The 15756-nt window shown below is 37.7% G+C and overlaps 2 protein-coding genes across 2 annotated transcripts; both read left to right on the plus strand.

The window, feature by feature from the left end:
- The first annotated feature begins 7875 nt into the window (after window positions 1-7875).
- On the plus strand, window positions 7876-11176 carry LOC121511373. The gene is made up of 2 exons (XM_041790026.1): window positions 7876-8394; window positions 10104-11176. Exons 1-2 carry the CDS (start codon window positions 7900-7902, stop codon window positions 10431-10433), a joined length of 825 nt encoding a protein of 274 aa, XP_041645960.1. The 5' UTR covers window positions 7876-7899; the 3' UTR covers window positions 10434-11176.
- Window positions 11177-13450: 2274 nt separating this feature from the next.
- On the plus strand, window positions 13451-14731 carry LOC121507394. The gene is made up of 2 exons (XM_041783734.1): window positions 13451-14005; window positions 14332-14731. Exons 1-2 carry the CDS (start codon window positions 13487-13489, stop codon window positions 14632-14634), a joined length of 822 nt encoding a protein of 273 aa, XP_041639668.1. The 5' UTR covers window positions 13451-13486; the 3' UTR covers window positions 14635-14731.
- Window positions 14732-15756: the final 1025 nt, after the last annotated feature.

The following is a 15756-nucleotide window of genomic DNA, read 5'->3' on the forward strand; positions in this document are numbered from 1 at the left end:
TGGAATTTTTGAAGTGGTAAAAATGCACCAAAAGAGGGAACAGGCAGAAAATGTGGCAAACATGGGTTAAAAGTGGCAATAATGGGTTAACAGAGGCAAAAAAAAATAGCAGAAAGTGGCAAAAATAGGTTAAAAATGTATTGACTGGGATTGTAAAAGTAGCAAAAACAGGGTGAAAGTGGCCAAATTTGGTTTAAGGTGGAAAAATGGGGGGATAAGTTGATAAAATGGGGTTAAAATTCGGCAAATTGATAAAAAGAGGACAGAAAGGGCTAAAAGTATGACAAACTTAAGAAAAGTCTCAAACAATAGTGGCAGGATGGATGAAAAAATGATTAAAATGAATTAAAATGGGCACAAATAATTTCAACATCAGACACCAATAATAAATGGACACACTTTTCAGCTCTAAAATGAGATACCTGTTAGCCAGGATGCTAGCACCAGTTCTACTTATTCATCACACAAGCACTGATATCAATAAATCATAATTGGGGAGGGCCCATTCTCTGGGTTTTCAGGCCCAGCCAGGTCTGTGGGCGGGCCTGCTCCAGATTGTAAAGTTATTGATTCATTGATAAAGCAGAAACTCACAAGAGCAGCTGCATGTTCTTTTAATGTGCAGCATCCAGGATTTCTCATGTGTGCTTGTGTATGTTGGAGTGTGTATTAGGAGGTTAGTTACAGGATCATCTCCTACCGTCAATGAGGTGTGAACCCCAGACTTCTCACACCACCCTCACCCCACCTTTACACCCGCCCAGGTGTCAAAGCCCCCACTGAGGTGACACTTATCACTGGTCTGGGAAAGAGCTGCTCTGCAACAACACACACAGAGACATTCAAAGATACCAGAGGATGTCTCGGGTTGGAAAATGTCTCTCCTTCTCAGCAGATATTAAGGTCTATAGATTATCAGGTCTAGACCAGAGGGATAAAGTGACTGCTCCATGGTGATACATGACAACCATGGAATCAGCACAGGATCTTTAAAGTGGCCATTCAAAGATTTAAGCCAAACCACTGTTTACTGGCGATAGCAGGCTCAGTAGCTGGCTCAGCATGTTTCAGGCTCTAACACACACATAGAGGTTTATCTCTCACTACCTGCCTTGTGACCGTTTATAGGCTGTGTATCTCTCTCTGTCCGTCCTCCTCCTTTCCTCTAAAGATAACTACATCACTCACACAGCAGAGGCTGAGACGGTTTGGGATGTTGAGTCACTCTAAAAAGGCAGATAACTAAACAGACACATGTGTCAGCATTACAGCCAGCAAACTCTGATTTTAGCTCAAATGGTTGACCTGGTGGGTCCTCAACTATAGGAACATTTTGTAGAAGTTTCCCATGCAGCACAAACATCAGCGAAAGTGTAAACATTTGAGGAGGACAGGAGCCAAATGTTGTTTCCCTAGACTGAGTGACAGGGAAAGTTGCAGGTGTGTTATATAACCTTTATCCAGCCCTGCTGTGATTTCCAAGTAAAAGTTGCATCAAACTTTGGGATTTCTGCAGAGAGCCCTTTTATCCAGAGAGGAATTCACTGTTTGTGTCATGTGTAGGAGTCCGGGTCAGTTCACTGTTTCAATCCAATTCACAATCTTTTCCAGGACCAAACCATTAGAGGGCTCATGTTTGAGGAGCTGCTGCCAGGTTATGTTTTATTGTTGGATAACATGATATGACAACACTGGTTTTACTGTCACACTAAACAGCCCAGTGGCTTCAGGGGCTAAAAAAGTTTGCATTGCCAGCCAATCACAGCACAGCTGATCTGACTTGGCTTGTTGGGAGCATTGTACTCCAAAGGCTCCAGTTTTACCGAGCCTTTTTATCTCATTTCTAGTCAAACAATTCTCATGATAGTAATTGTTGCAACACTAACCTTACAAGAGCAGATGAACATCTTATTTCAGGATATTACACTTGAAAAAAGACCTGAAATGGCTGTAAGAAGTAAGAATATCTGCCAATGCACTTCCCCTTAGTGTCTTGAAATGTGATTTAACTAATTTAGATAAAGATATCTAATTTTAAGACACTCAGCAAAAATGTGCTTGTTAATTGTTACAAGCATTCCAGGTGTGATGTTTCACTTATATCTTGAAAGATAATGTTCACTACCCTCTTAAGAGCCTGCATGTATATATAAGGACATTACATCTTGGCTTTCCAACAACATACTAGTAATTTCTACCATTTGAAATTTAGAGAAAATGGCCCAAAATGTCCACTGCAGTTTGAATACTTTGCTTGAAATGTTTGGAAAATTTTCTGTGAATCTTCAGGGATTTTTATAGTTATTTTAGGGAATTTACTTGGATAGTTTCATGAAAATTTTAGGGATATATGTATATATTTTGGCAAGTTTCACTTGAAGTAATAGAAATTTGTTTTTAAATTTTAGGCATTTTCATATTAATTTGGGAAAGTTATGTGTAATTTTTAGGAATTTGATTTGTGTTATGGGGAGAATTTGCTTAAACATTACATAGCACTTTATTTTAGTTGGCCCTAATTACCTTATAATAATAATCCCAAATAAGTGGTAGAAACTAAAAATCATTCTAAACACAAGGTGAATTAATATCACAGTGAACATTATGAGAAGAATGACAAGAAAGCAGACAAATACACTCTCTGAGATGTGAGTTGTTGCAGTGTATTGCATGCTTGCAGACTGCTGTTTGTACTGGGCTTGGTAGCTGCCAGAGACATAAACCACAATTCACTTGTTGGCTCTGTATTAAACTGTCTGTTGGTGTAAATAAGGTGCATGTTCTTAATAAATGTCACAAATCACCATTTCAAAAATAGCTAATAATAGTTTTAAATGGTCACAAATTAATTCTGAAATCATCAAAAGCCCTATCCCCACACAGGATCTCTGGAGCTCAGCCAGACTGACAATCAGGTTCTTGGTCACTTCTCTTACTAAGCCCCTTCTCCATTAATTGCACAATTTGGTCGAGCAACCAGCTCTTGGAAGGGTCCTGGTTGTGCCAAACTTTTTCTCTCATGCTCTTGGCAACTCTCAGTGCTGCAGAAGTATTTTTGTAGCCTTCCCCAGATCTGGACCCTGCAACAATCCTGTCTTTGAGCTCTGCAGGCAGTTCCTTTGACCTGATGGCTTGGTTTTTGCTCTTTGCTGTGAGGTGTCACCTCTCATTAGAGAGGTGTGTGCCTTTCCAAAGCATGCCAAATCATTTTAGCACATGTGGACTCCGATCAAGGCATAGAAAATCTCAGCAAAGGTCAAGAAAAATGGGAAGCACCTGAGCAAAATTCCAAGGGTTTTTGAAAAGGGTCTAAATACTTACTATGTCAGTGTTTTTACTGACTGCATCAGGCTGCCACATAAGAAAATTGAAAAAGTGAAGGGGGTCTGAATACTTTCTGAATGCACTTTATATGCGGTTCTTGCTTTACTGGCTGAGCTTGAACAGATTATTTATGCTCAGCATTTGGATTTGTGTTTTAGGCACTGTGGCTCACTGAGAAATAGCTTGTTAGATCCGAACAACATCCAAATATGCACCATACATTTTAATGGTTTGTCAGAGCTTGTTGCTTCAAGTTTTTCTGCAGGCCCACTTCACCACAAGTTGTATTCTTAATTATCTAAAAAAACAGGGTAAAATGGTGTTTTTCAGAGGAATGTCATAATCAACCTCTGCTATTGTGTAGCATTAAGATCAAGTGTGTCTTCTAAGTTAGGTTTGGCATTTGTTTTGAATTTTTTTCCCGGCAAACATGAACTGTTGTACAAGCGTATTTTGGCTCTGTTTGCCATTTAAGCTAACAAGAAAAGACAACAAAATATTTCCTAAATTATATTATCTTCTTTAGCAGCTTTCATACTGCCAAATGGCCTTTTTGATGAGTCACAAAAAAAGTGAAAAACTTTGAGCTCCTGCAGCTCATGATGGATGTTTAGGACTCCGCTGCTCTCTTGTGGTGCCCTTGTGTCTGCTGAAGGGCAGTCTGGCACAAACACTACAGGGTTTGATGCCTAATGGGTCAAAACTCTAACTCAGAGAAAATAAAAGACACTTTTTGATTCTCCTCAGTTCATGAAGTAAAATCTGATTCCAGACACTAACACAGACTGACTGTACTTTCTATATCAAAGACAGTACATGTGGTGTTTTGTTCATTTTCCCTTATCAGGAGATTGTTTCAAAAGTTTAACAAGTCTTTCCATTTGTCAACATTTAATCGCCACTGTTAAACCTTTTCTCTACTTTTTATCTACTTCTCTACATCATATTGACACATACGTTCATGAAAGGATGGGGACAGAGCTACTATAAAGTGAATTTGTGCTACACTATACACAACAAAAAAGGACCCCTCATGATCCTGTCTGAGCATGAAGCTATTTTGACAATGTTTGCAACTGTATTTTACATTTTTTTCAACAACAAAACTGCAGCTGTCACACTTTTCCAACTCAATTAAAAGGTCAAATATAATGATTCATCCAACTATCACATGCTGTCTTTATAATTTGGTTTTCCCTTTAAATGGAGGTGTCTTGCCTTGACTCTACTCCAGTAATAACAGGCTGCATCCTCCCGTGGACACCATGAGAGTCTAGTCACTTGTACTGTAATTGCCACTGACACTGGGTGTGCCATCTTTGTGACATCCCAGTGATAATAGCTGATATCCTCATAAGTGTTGTTATCCTCTGTGCGGTCCCTGTAATCTGGGTATGAGGGAGGTGACACTCAGACTGCCTCCAGCAGGGACTACGTTTGATCTGTCGCGCCTCACCATCACAGCCTTCACATGTAAATTTAACTCGATGCAGCGATGAAAGTACTCATCACACTTGACTGGAGTCTTCATGTGGTTACCATTTAAAAACTATTCAAATTAGCCTTCATTTGAATTCTGGCCTTTGAAAATCACTTAATCCCCTACTAAAGTGTAAAAGATGGCATGATTATCTGACTAAAACGAATGTGTTCAAACATATAGTGTTGTTGGGATTTCTCCTAAAATGTTCACTATTTTAATCACACAAATATCCAAAACTGATGACACTAACTGGGAGGGGGCAATCTTGAGCAGAATGTGTATAGAGTAAACTTCAAACTGTTGGAAATCTTTTTGAAAAAATCCTGTGTGGGACTTTAGGTTTGAGTCATTTTTGGCGACCCCTGTGGACAAATCAATTGCTATTATCCTTTTGCCTCTCTTGTCCTGTTATTTTTCACCCAAAAAAGAAATGATCGAAAATGTGTTACTCAATAAGAGTCATTGTTGCAGATTTATTTAAACAGTCTGTTTTGGCATGGAGCATTAATCACTAAGTAATCAGTCTTATCCTCAATGGCCTTGTTAGCTTTTGTAGGTCAGAAATACACATCAGTCTTTCAGTCTGTTTAAAAACCATCTAAAAACTCCTCTGAGGAGCTTTAAGGATATTTTTACATACAAGATATTTTTAAAAGCTGTCTGCTGCAATTTTATGTAGTATGTATGAAACACTCACAAAGCAGGCAGACCACACTATGTTTCAGTAGAGTGGAAAATTAAAACTCTAAGATGCAGACAAAAAGAGGGAAGAAAGAATAAATTATGCTACTATCCCATGACTATAACACTGACAATTCATACTGAACCACAGACTAAATTTCCAGTCCACTGCTGTGTCTTTAAAGGAGAGCCAATAATATTTATTTTACTTTTAAAAAGGGGTACTGGAACCCTTTCAATTATACCAGGGATGTCAAACTCAACTCACATTTTGACCTTTTAAGCTGATGATATTTGAAACTTGTGGTTTTGAATTCCATCTAATATTTTGACCTTTTAAACTAAATATTTTAATTTTTCACACATATGTTGTGCTTTTAAACTCATGGTCTCAAGTTTTACCTCATATTTTGACCTTTTATACTTCTGATGTCCAATTCTATCTTAAATTTTGACCTTTAAAACTGAATTTTATCTCATTCTTTTTTCTTTTTAACTCAAGATTTCAAATTTGTCTCGTATTTGACATTTTAAACTCCTGATATGAATTTTTTATCTCATGTATTTGCCCTTTAAAACTATATTTTTTCTTCTAATTTGTGTTTTGGCCTTCTTAACTATAACTTTGACTTTTTTTCTCAGATTTATGGCCTTTAAACTTATAATTGTGAGTTTTTAAAATCTCCAAACCACTTATCATTAGTACTAAGATTTTTTTTTACCCCCATAATTCATCACTGGGTAAAATGAGGTTGACAGTTTATGGTTAAGTGTTGATGCTGTGAGGCTCTCAGGTTAGTCCTAACTTCATAATTCAGCCCCTGCTGTGACTGATTTTGCGTTTTGTTTTAAACAAAGGTCCTATATCTCTTACTCAAGAATGTCTCAAATCATTGTATAGGAAGCACTGGGAGTGAAATGCAAGAGGGAGAATGACTTTAAAGTGTACTTTTAAAGAAGAATAGGAACCACTTTGTATGATTAGGCCTATTACTACAAAAGAACACAAAATAGCCATATCCATGAAATATACTACATGGCAAAAGTAACTTTCCTGGATGGCACACAATATGTGGAAATAAATATTAACTCAAATTTAGAAGAATTGGCTTTACTTCTAAGAAATATGTGGCCTAGGTGGAATGGGGGGTTTGAGGCTGACTGGGCATCTATGTGTCTTTGTTGATTCAGCTCTTGGATTGTTAGGGACAAAATCAATTAAAAAAAATAATGTTCAGTTAACACACACAAGATTATCTAAAGGTAACTCTTTTTGATTGCTGATGGTAACTTTGTTCAATCATACATCATTTTCAGTCCACGGTAGTCTATTAAAGCATCTTTAGGTTGGAACTTTTTTTTTTTTACCAAAAACTACCAAAGTACCTTTGGATTTGAGTTTCGTTTACTTTTTTATTATGCACTGCCAACGCACTGACAATAATAATTAAAACAAATGCGCCCTCTGGTGTTTGCAGGCAGGTAGCACATGTACACTGCTGAATTCAAGTCATCGTGAAGAAAAGTCTTAGAAACTACAGTTTCCCGTATGTTTAGGGAAAAAATCCTAGATTGAATTTTGAGCTTTAATTGCACAGTGGACAAGTGGAAAAGTCGAAAAGCCTTTACTCAGCAACAAGGAAAAAACAACACTACGCTATAACTTTTAATGTTGATAGATGGAAATGACTTCCTTCTGCCAGCCGTAGCTTGACATACCGTAATATACTATTTTCTTTTCCTTTCTTTTTCTTTTTTAACTTAATGTTAAACAAAAATAGTTCTTAATGTACCGCAGTTTCCATATAGATTTGTAATGACTAAACTTGACTCTTTTCTCTAAAATAATCATAATGGTAATTTAGTTTTTTTAATGGTTATTGTGGAAATCGTGGCTTCTTCAGCAAAGAGAAAATACCGAGCCATATTTATAAAAAAAAATACATTTTTCATAAATGTATAGTGTCTAAACATGAATTACTTATGAGAAGTACGCACGTTTGCCTTTATTCACATAAGAATAGTGGCCCTATTTATGTAGAAGCATCAAAACAAAACATTAAGTGTCAAATGGCACCTTCGGTGACACGTGCAGCACGGAACATCCGGGTAGTTTTCACAATAAAAGCTGTTTCATGTTGACCAAGGGTCCAAGTATCGCATACTTTTTACAACACATTGTTTTTATAAGGTAACTGTTAAACAGCAGAACAATTACCATATGCCTGTCATCGCCTATGCGTTGCAAATAATGTAAAAAATCAACGAGTTGTGCGTGTTAGCATGATGCAGCCTACTACGGATGTCATGCGCTTTACTCGCGTGCCATTTTGTGCCACTCGGCGTACCGTAGTTAAGCCGACACTTCCTGACGTATTCCTGCGGCTCCAGTGGATGACAATAGTGATGCCATGGCGCTTTTGAATGGCACTTTTTACTTCAAAACATTCCCAGACGGCTCGGTTGACAGGTCTAAAGTAATCTGCACTTTTTGCCAAACTGAATTTAAATATCATCGAAGTACTTCAAGTCTGAGCTACCACCTTCGAGCTAAGCATTCATTCCCATCTACTCCGACTAATTCAAGCGGTCAATTGTTTCATCAAAGACTGCAGAGCACCATTTTGGAGTGCGCTAATCGCCACAGACCCGTGAATGAATTTCAGCCTGAAAGGTTAAATTCAGCCTTGCCTAGTTGGCTCGCGACTGACCGCAGGCCGGTGGACATTATGGACGAGTCTGGAGTGAGGGATGCCCTCAGATTGGCATGTTATGACCAGTTATATGTCCTACCGTCGCAAGGACCAGTAGTTTCAGGAGAGCAGGACGAAACGGAGAAAGTGATTAAACAAGAACTCCTGGAAAGTGAAAATGCTGTGTCGTTATCTGGGGATCACTGGACGTCAGTGAGTCACATGCACTTTGGCATTTATCTTAATGTGTAACAGTTCTGAAACAAACAAGCTTTGTGTTTTACAGAGTTGGCATTTCGAAGCTGCTCACTACCATCACAGTCATAGTTAAAGATCACCCGGGCTGTAAATGTGTTCAATATTGAGTTGAGATCATGAAGCAGCTGCATATTTTCATTCAGCTGATTCTCAAATCAAGACACTGGTTCAAACTGCTTATCAGTGTTAAAGGTTAATTCACTTTTTATAACACGAACTAGATTTACTTAAAAATGACTCACAGAAGTGGAAAAAGGCCATTTGCGGCTACATAAAGTTACTGTGTATTTAGTACTGTAGTTATTGATGCTGAGGATACAGCTTGGGTGGGGGGTGTCATGTGAGGCATGGGTAGCTGAATAAATAGCCCCTTTCTCCCGCTCTTCATGGCTGTGATTTCTGATGAGCAATGTATTTTTTCTGTTGAAAGACAGCCGGGTGAGAGCTTTCTCAAATTATAGGTTCCTCTTTGGAGCTTTCATCTCGACTATCCACTGTTTTTGCATGTAAAATACATGCAGTCATAATGTAATAAAATGAAGTAAAATCTTCATTTTTTGAAATCTTTTTATTTGTACTTTTTGCAGCCTAAATCAATAGTTAATTCATTCCTTGTTGCAATTTCTTAGCAAACTGTAAAACAATATACAAAGGTTTATATTTGCCAATAATATACAAGTAACTGCATACTTTTCACATGGACTCTACAGGACAGTTTAATACAGAAAATAAGACATTTTTTTCTAGAGCTGTCAGACAATTAAAAGAAATCAAATTAATTATAAGCTTTGTTGTTGATTCATCACAATTAATCACATATGTTGATTATTTGAAAAAGATTGCATTACTGTCAGATTTAAGAACAATAGCAACAAAACAATCAGAAAGGACATCTCTCTGAATGGCATCAAAATTTTCCACTAGCTTTTGAAACGGAAGAATTTGATACCGAGGGCAGATTTTCTACTTACTAGTCAATCTAGGATGGTATTAATCTGTAGAATATGGATTTTATCCTTAAAATTATAAAAATAAAAAGCAACAATATTTTTTACATGTCTTTTGATCAAAGTTATGAAGCTTCTTTAGGCAGTTGTGTGAAATGCATCAAAGTGTGATTAATCAGCAGACAATTTTTAACCGATTTTTCACACCTGTGATGGAAAATTTGGTCAGCACTAATTTTTCTTTTTTTTTGCAACACATGTTTTTTGATCACAGTTCTAATTACATGAAATAGAAACCCAGTCAGAGCTGCGATCTTGTTCTTGCCCTATTTGTCAGGATGTCTGAAAGAATTATTTTTGAATAAATGTTACAATACCATTTAGCAGATCCAAGTGTCCAAAGTGATGTACACCTGAGAGTAAGTGTAATGCAAGCAAAAATCTAGACAAGAGGAAACAACATCAGTAAGTTCTATAAAGTGCTTCAAGTCCAATCAGACACTGGTGCTGCCATGCATTGCTAGAGGCTACGCACCTGGTCTACAGAAGTTTTTTGTTTTGTTTTGTTTTCCTAAAATAGTCAAAATCTGCAATGAAACAAAAAAAATATTAATGTGAAACCTCTCATCATTATCAAGTTGATGTGTTCACAGAAAGTATAAAGATTATTTCAACTGCTTGTTGAGCAATAATGTTGTTTCCTGTCATGCCACACAGGGAGCTGGAAGTGGTGATGACCAGGAACAGGAGAGAGTCAGAGATGAGAAGGAGCAGCATTGCCCCCTGCCCGTCGTTAGCACAAGCCTTCCCCTGGTGGAGCCCTGTGAAAATAGCCATCAAGAGATGGAAGTTTCTCTTAAACGAAGAAGACGAGCCCCCACAGAAACTGAGATAACTTCTGCAGAGGCCCTCAGCAACTTTAGAGATGAAGATGAACTGTTTCTGCTCAGCCTCCTGCCTTCACTGAAGAGACTCACAATAAAAAAAAGAATGGAGGTCCGGATGAAATTCCAGCAAGTGCTTTATGATGCAGAGTTTGAGGACTGAAGTGCTGGTTTAAGAACAATAAATGGGTTTGTTATTGCAATGAACAATGGACAATTATTCAACAATGAATAGGTTTCTAAACCATTATAACCTACTTATTTATGAAACACCAGGGCTACTTCACAATATCAATAAGTAGATCTCGTTATGTCATTGTAGCACAGTTGTGTACAGAAGTTTATCCCTTAGTTTGAAAACAGAATAGTATTAATTTTTATAGGTGAATAAGCCACTTTGTTGTTAGTATCTACTAAATGAAAGATTTAGTTGTTAGTTATGTCAGCACACGTGCAGTGTAATACATTAGTGCAATATATGGAAAGATGTGTTTAATGCTATGTCCACATATTTATGTAATTGTGTAAGGCTAGCTTTGAAACATGTGCTAGTAATTGTTAATGTTATTGTTATGGAATCAGATGATTATTTGTTTAGCCATTGATTGGCTAACGTTTGCACTGGCAAGTTGTCTTTAACAGAATAAACATATGAGTCTTGCTGAGCCATTTTAGCCTTTGACCAGTACTTAGACTGAGAAAACTGTTTTTTCATACCTTTGTTATTGGAGAGGTCATGAAGTGTCAATTGCTGTAAAAGCAATAACACAAAAATATTCAGCTTACCAACACTGCTTTTTTCAAATCATTTGTACATATTACATGGTGTTCACTGACTGTTCGTTGATGTGCCCCCTCTTTCAGAAGTGTGTTTTTTTACTATGTTTTTGCTTCAAATAAATGTGTCATTGCTCCTGTAAAACACTTTATATTTCCTTGATTATTGATAAAGGATTACATTTTCTGAAGTTAGAGGATGAGCAATGAGGTGTCATGGCATTACTAGCCCTTTAGACAAAAATTCACCCGGTTTATTGCTTGTTTTGATGGGCACATTCAAATGTTATACAGAAGTTGGCATACAAAATATAGCATGACTTAAAGGTCACATATTTTACCCTTTAAAGACAAGTTCATATTGTTCTCAGAGGTCCTCAAAACATGCCTGTGAAATTTGCTGAAAAAACACTTTAGTACAGGATTTTTGCATGTCTAAAAACCCCTTTGTTTCAGCCCTGCTCAGAACTAGCTGTTTTTGTGTCTGTGGCTTTAAATGTTAATGAGCTCTCTGACTCCGCCCCTGACCACACCCTTCTCAGGAAATGGATGTGGCACTCTTGATGTTACAGACACTTTTATCCAAACTTTATAGCCTGACTGGGATTTGAACCATCAACCTCCCAGACCATAGTCAGCAGGGTAACCCACTGAGGAGGGTGGAACTTTCCTCCGTGGGGAGGGCCAACCAAACCTGGGGGCGGGTGCTTACTCCCCATGTGAGGTCACTAGAGATAAAATCTGAGAACAGCTTGTTTCAGCACACATTTTCTGAAAGGTGGAGAAAGAGAGGGTGGAAGGGAATGGATTTTTCTGGTACTTGAGGGGATTGTGGACAGGCCAGGGGGACATATTTCTGTTAGAAAAGCCTGAAAAAGTGATTTTTGCATAATATGTCCCCTTTGATTATCAGTCAGTCAAGGTAAGCACTATCTCTAAAATTTTAAACAAATGGTTTATAAGCTTATAGAGCTGATTGATACTCAATGCATGACTCTTGAGCCACATGTGGCTCTGTTGTGATGACTTGTGGCTCTTTTAAGTTTTGCTAGGAAAAGTAGGTTGATTCCCGCAGAAAAATTAAAAAACTGACATGTTGACATCAGAAATGATCTATTGCAAGTGACATCAACCACTTTGTTTCCCACATTTACACAGAAGGCTTTAAATGTCAAATTTAATAGTCAACCATGTCTGTATATTTCCATTAGATATGTGCAACAAAAGAACATGCAAGATAAATATCACTGATTCTTGTGAAAAGGAATAAAACATGGTGAACACCTGACTTTATACTTTTGATTTACTAAAACTGTAAGTTTAGGACTGAAGTAGCAGATTATTAATTCTAATTTTAAAAAAATTTTGTCCACCATATCTTGTATTTTGTCAACTCTGTCAGACACTCTAAAATGTATGTAATTTGTATTTAATTAGTTCGAGGTGAATGCCAAATTTTCTGTTTTCTAATACTGGTATTCAGTGATGATATTTAGTAATAAAATGCATTTTTTAAACTCACTTTTTTATTTTCCCGCTCAACTGAAGGACCTCATCTTCTGAATTTTCTGCTTTCCTAACTTTACCAAATCACCCTGTTAAACCTATACTTTAAAAACTGTTATTATTGTATAAATATCTTTTATATTAACAAATAGGCAGAATAAAATGAACAGATAATAATGCAAGTTTGGCAAATGGAACTAAACTGTCGTCTGACACAGTCAACAAACATCTGAAGGACTTGACAATGGGAATAAAAATGTGATAGTATAAACTTTTTTTAACCCAAAATGGTCGTTTTAATCACCCCCAGGTTTGGTTTGTGGCTCTTGCAAAGGTATTTTTTCAACAGTGTCGCTCTTTGGTTGAGGAGAATTGAGTAACACTGCTTTAGAGTATCAAAGCATGTTTTTTGTTGCCTTATTTGTGCAAATCCAGTCAGTAGAAGTGTTTGCATTGGTTCGGTTCTGAGAGAATTATTTGATAGGGGACAACTGTTTGTTCATTTCAAACCTACTCCCCATACTCTGACAATGCGTGTGGATGAAAAGCAAACATAACTGTGTTCTTGGATATCTTAAAGATATCCCCTGTCAGTAGCAATGGAGGAAAGTATGGGCAAAGAATGGCTGGGGGGTGAGTCTTGGCTGGATGCCGTAAGCATCGGTAGCATCCTGGCATTGTCGTCAGTCTCTCCCATGATGGATGGGTTCTAGGAATGTGTTACATTTTACTTCATAAATCACATTATTATTTTTCAATAATTGTTTGAACATAAAGAACGACCAATAATCGTTTCACCAGGACTGCCAGTGTCAGCTACAACCTTTTAAAATCTGAATTAGTGTTCATTTTTGTCGCGTTAATCGCGCGCTATTTTGTCCCTTTGGGCACACCGTACTCAACTCACCGTATTGTCCTCTTGCTGCAGCAAAGATGGAAAACAACGACCCTACAACGATTTTAAACGGTACATTTTACTTTAAAACACTTCCGGACGGCTCAATTGACAGGTCAAAGGCAATATGCTCCTTTTGTCAGACTGAATTTAAATATCACCGAAGTAATTCGAGTTTGATCTACCACCTACGAGCTAAGCACACAGATGTAGCTAACCAGACTTGTGTTAACGGGCGACAGCAGCAGCAAAGGCAGCAGAGCTCCATTTTGGAGTACGGGAATCGCCACAGACCCGTGGATGAAATTCAGTCGGATAGGTTAACGACAGCGCTGGCTATATGGGTGGCAACTGACCGCAGGCCAGTGGACATTGTGGAAGACCCAGGTCTAAGGGACGTCCTCAGGTTGGCATGTTGTGACCAGTCATATGTGTTACCATCGAGGGGAACTGTAGTTTCACGAATACAGGAACTGTACGAAACCGAGAAAGCGACCAGACTGGAACTCCTGAAAGGTGCAAATACTGTCCCATCATCAGGGGATCAGTGGACTTCAGTGAGTCTTTTTACACACCTTTCTGATTGTGTGACATTGTTTTTCTTAAAAGCAGCCCCTTTATAAATGTTATTTTAAAAAGTCAAGTCCATGAAGTACATTTCTTTTTTTATCCACTTGATTCACAAATCAAGATACAGGGGAGAGTTTCTTTAAACTCTTTACATAAATTTAAATGCAGATTTAAAATGCTATATGATGACATATTAAAGATTTAAGTTATATAATTGATCATATGTAGCCCCATGAATCTTTATTTGTTGATTGGTTAAAATTCTTTGTTATTAATATTAAACAACTGTTTATTCTGTTCTTATACCATACAGGGAGCAGAAAGTATTGAGGACCTGGAGGTGCGTGTTAAAGATGAGAAGGAGCTCCAATGTCCTCTCCCCATCATTAGTACAAGCTTTTCTCTCATGGGACCCCGTGAAAACAGCCAGCAGGAGATGGAGCTCCCTCTTAAACGTAAGATAAGTTCTGCAGAGACCCTCACCAACTCAAGAGATGATGATGAACTGTTCCTGCTCAGCCTGCTGCCCTCACTGAAGAGGCTAACTATAAAAAAAAGGATGGCGGTGCGACTGAAATTCCAACAAGCCCTTTATGATACAGAGTTTGAGGACTGAAGGGCCAAATCAAAGGAAAAAATGTTTGATTAGTGAAAGTGCTTGTTACCGTATATTTAAAAAGTTGGAACATGATAACATTAAAAATTTCAACCAATATCACCTGTTATAATTGATCAATCAGTGCTTGCAGTTTGCCATTGAAAGGTGGGATGTTTAAATCCCTTTTATGCCTCACCTGCAGTGTGTATCACATAGAGACGAAATAGTGTGATACTGGAACCAATAACAGAGGTAAAATGGGGGTTGGTTGGTGGCAGTGTGTAACGTTGGATCCTCAAGGTCTCAATTGCCTTTTTGTGTGTATGAGGTTATAGCTGTTTGTTTACAGATAGTGCCTCTTATGCCTCCTTAAGGCTGTAATCTTAAAACCACACACTGAGACACCAATATTATATTGTTGCTGATGCAATGTTAAAGTACAATGGCAAAGTTTTGTTGTGGTGCTGTTGCAAAATCACTGTGTAAACGACTAATGAAACATCAGTGCTAAAAGATTTAATTTGTAGATCTCTATAATCAGTCTAGTCAGGCATGTGTTCAGAGCTATATCTCTTTTTTTGGAAAAATGTGTTAGTCTTTTAGGTTCATGTGCAGTAAAATGTAATGCAGTGTAATGCAACAACTATTTTACTGCAATATATCAAAAGCTGTGCTTAATATTATGTCAAAACACATCTAATTGGATCTAGGGCTAGCCTGTAAAAATGTGACCGTGAGTACTTGTTAACCTTGTTATACAGAAATAGAAATTGTGTTTATTTTCTTTTGCCATTAGTAGGTTAATGTGTTGTGTGGGCAAGTCTTCATTGACAGAGAATTTGGTATTTTGTCATAACATTGTAACTGGGGAAGTAAGACATTGCCAAATTCCAATAAAACTACCATACAGTACATGGGACAAAAAGAGACAACAGGAGCGCTATCAGTATCCCTCAAACCACCAGTGGTCATGGAGGGAAATATTTGAAAAAAAGAAAAAAAACAGGGGGGGGGGGGGGGCGGCGCATAAGACCTGATCACATTGATATAGATGATCCTGGTCCAGACACTCAAGATGATTTGATTCAGAGGGATAGAAACACGTGAAATCTAGCATGTGTGTCTAAACACAGTAAGTAT

The sequence above is a fragment of the Cheilinus undulatus genome, linkage group 1 (assembly GCF_018320785.1).
Source record: "Cheilinus undulatus linkage group 1, ASM1832078v1, whole genome shotgun sequence".
Lineage (NCBI taxonomy): Eukaryota > Metazoa > Chordata > Actinopteri > Labriformes > Labridae > Cheilinus > Cheilinus undulatus.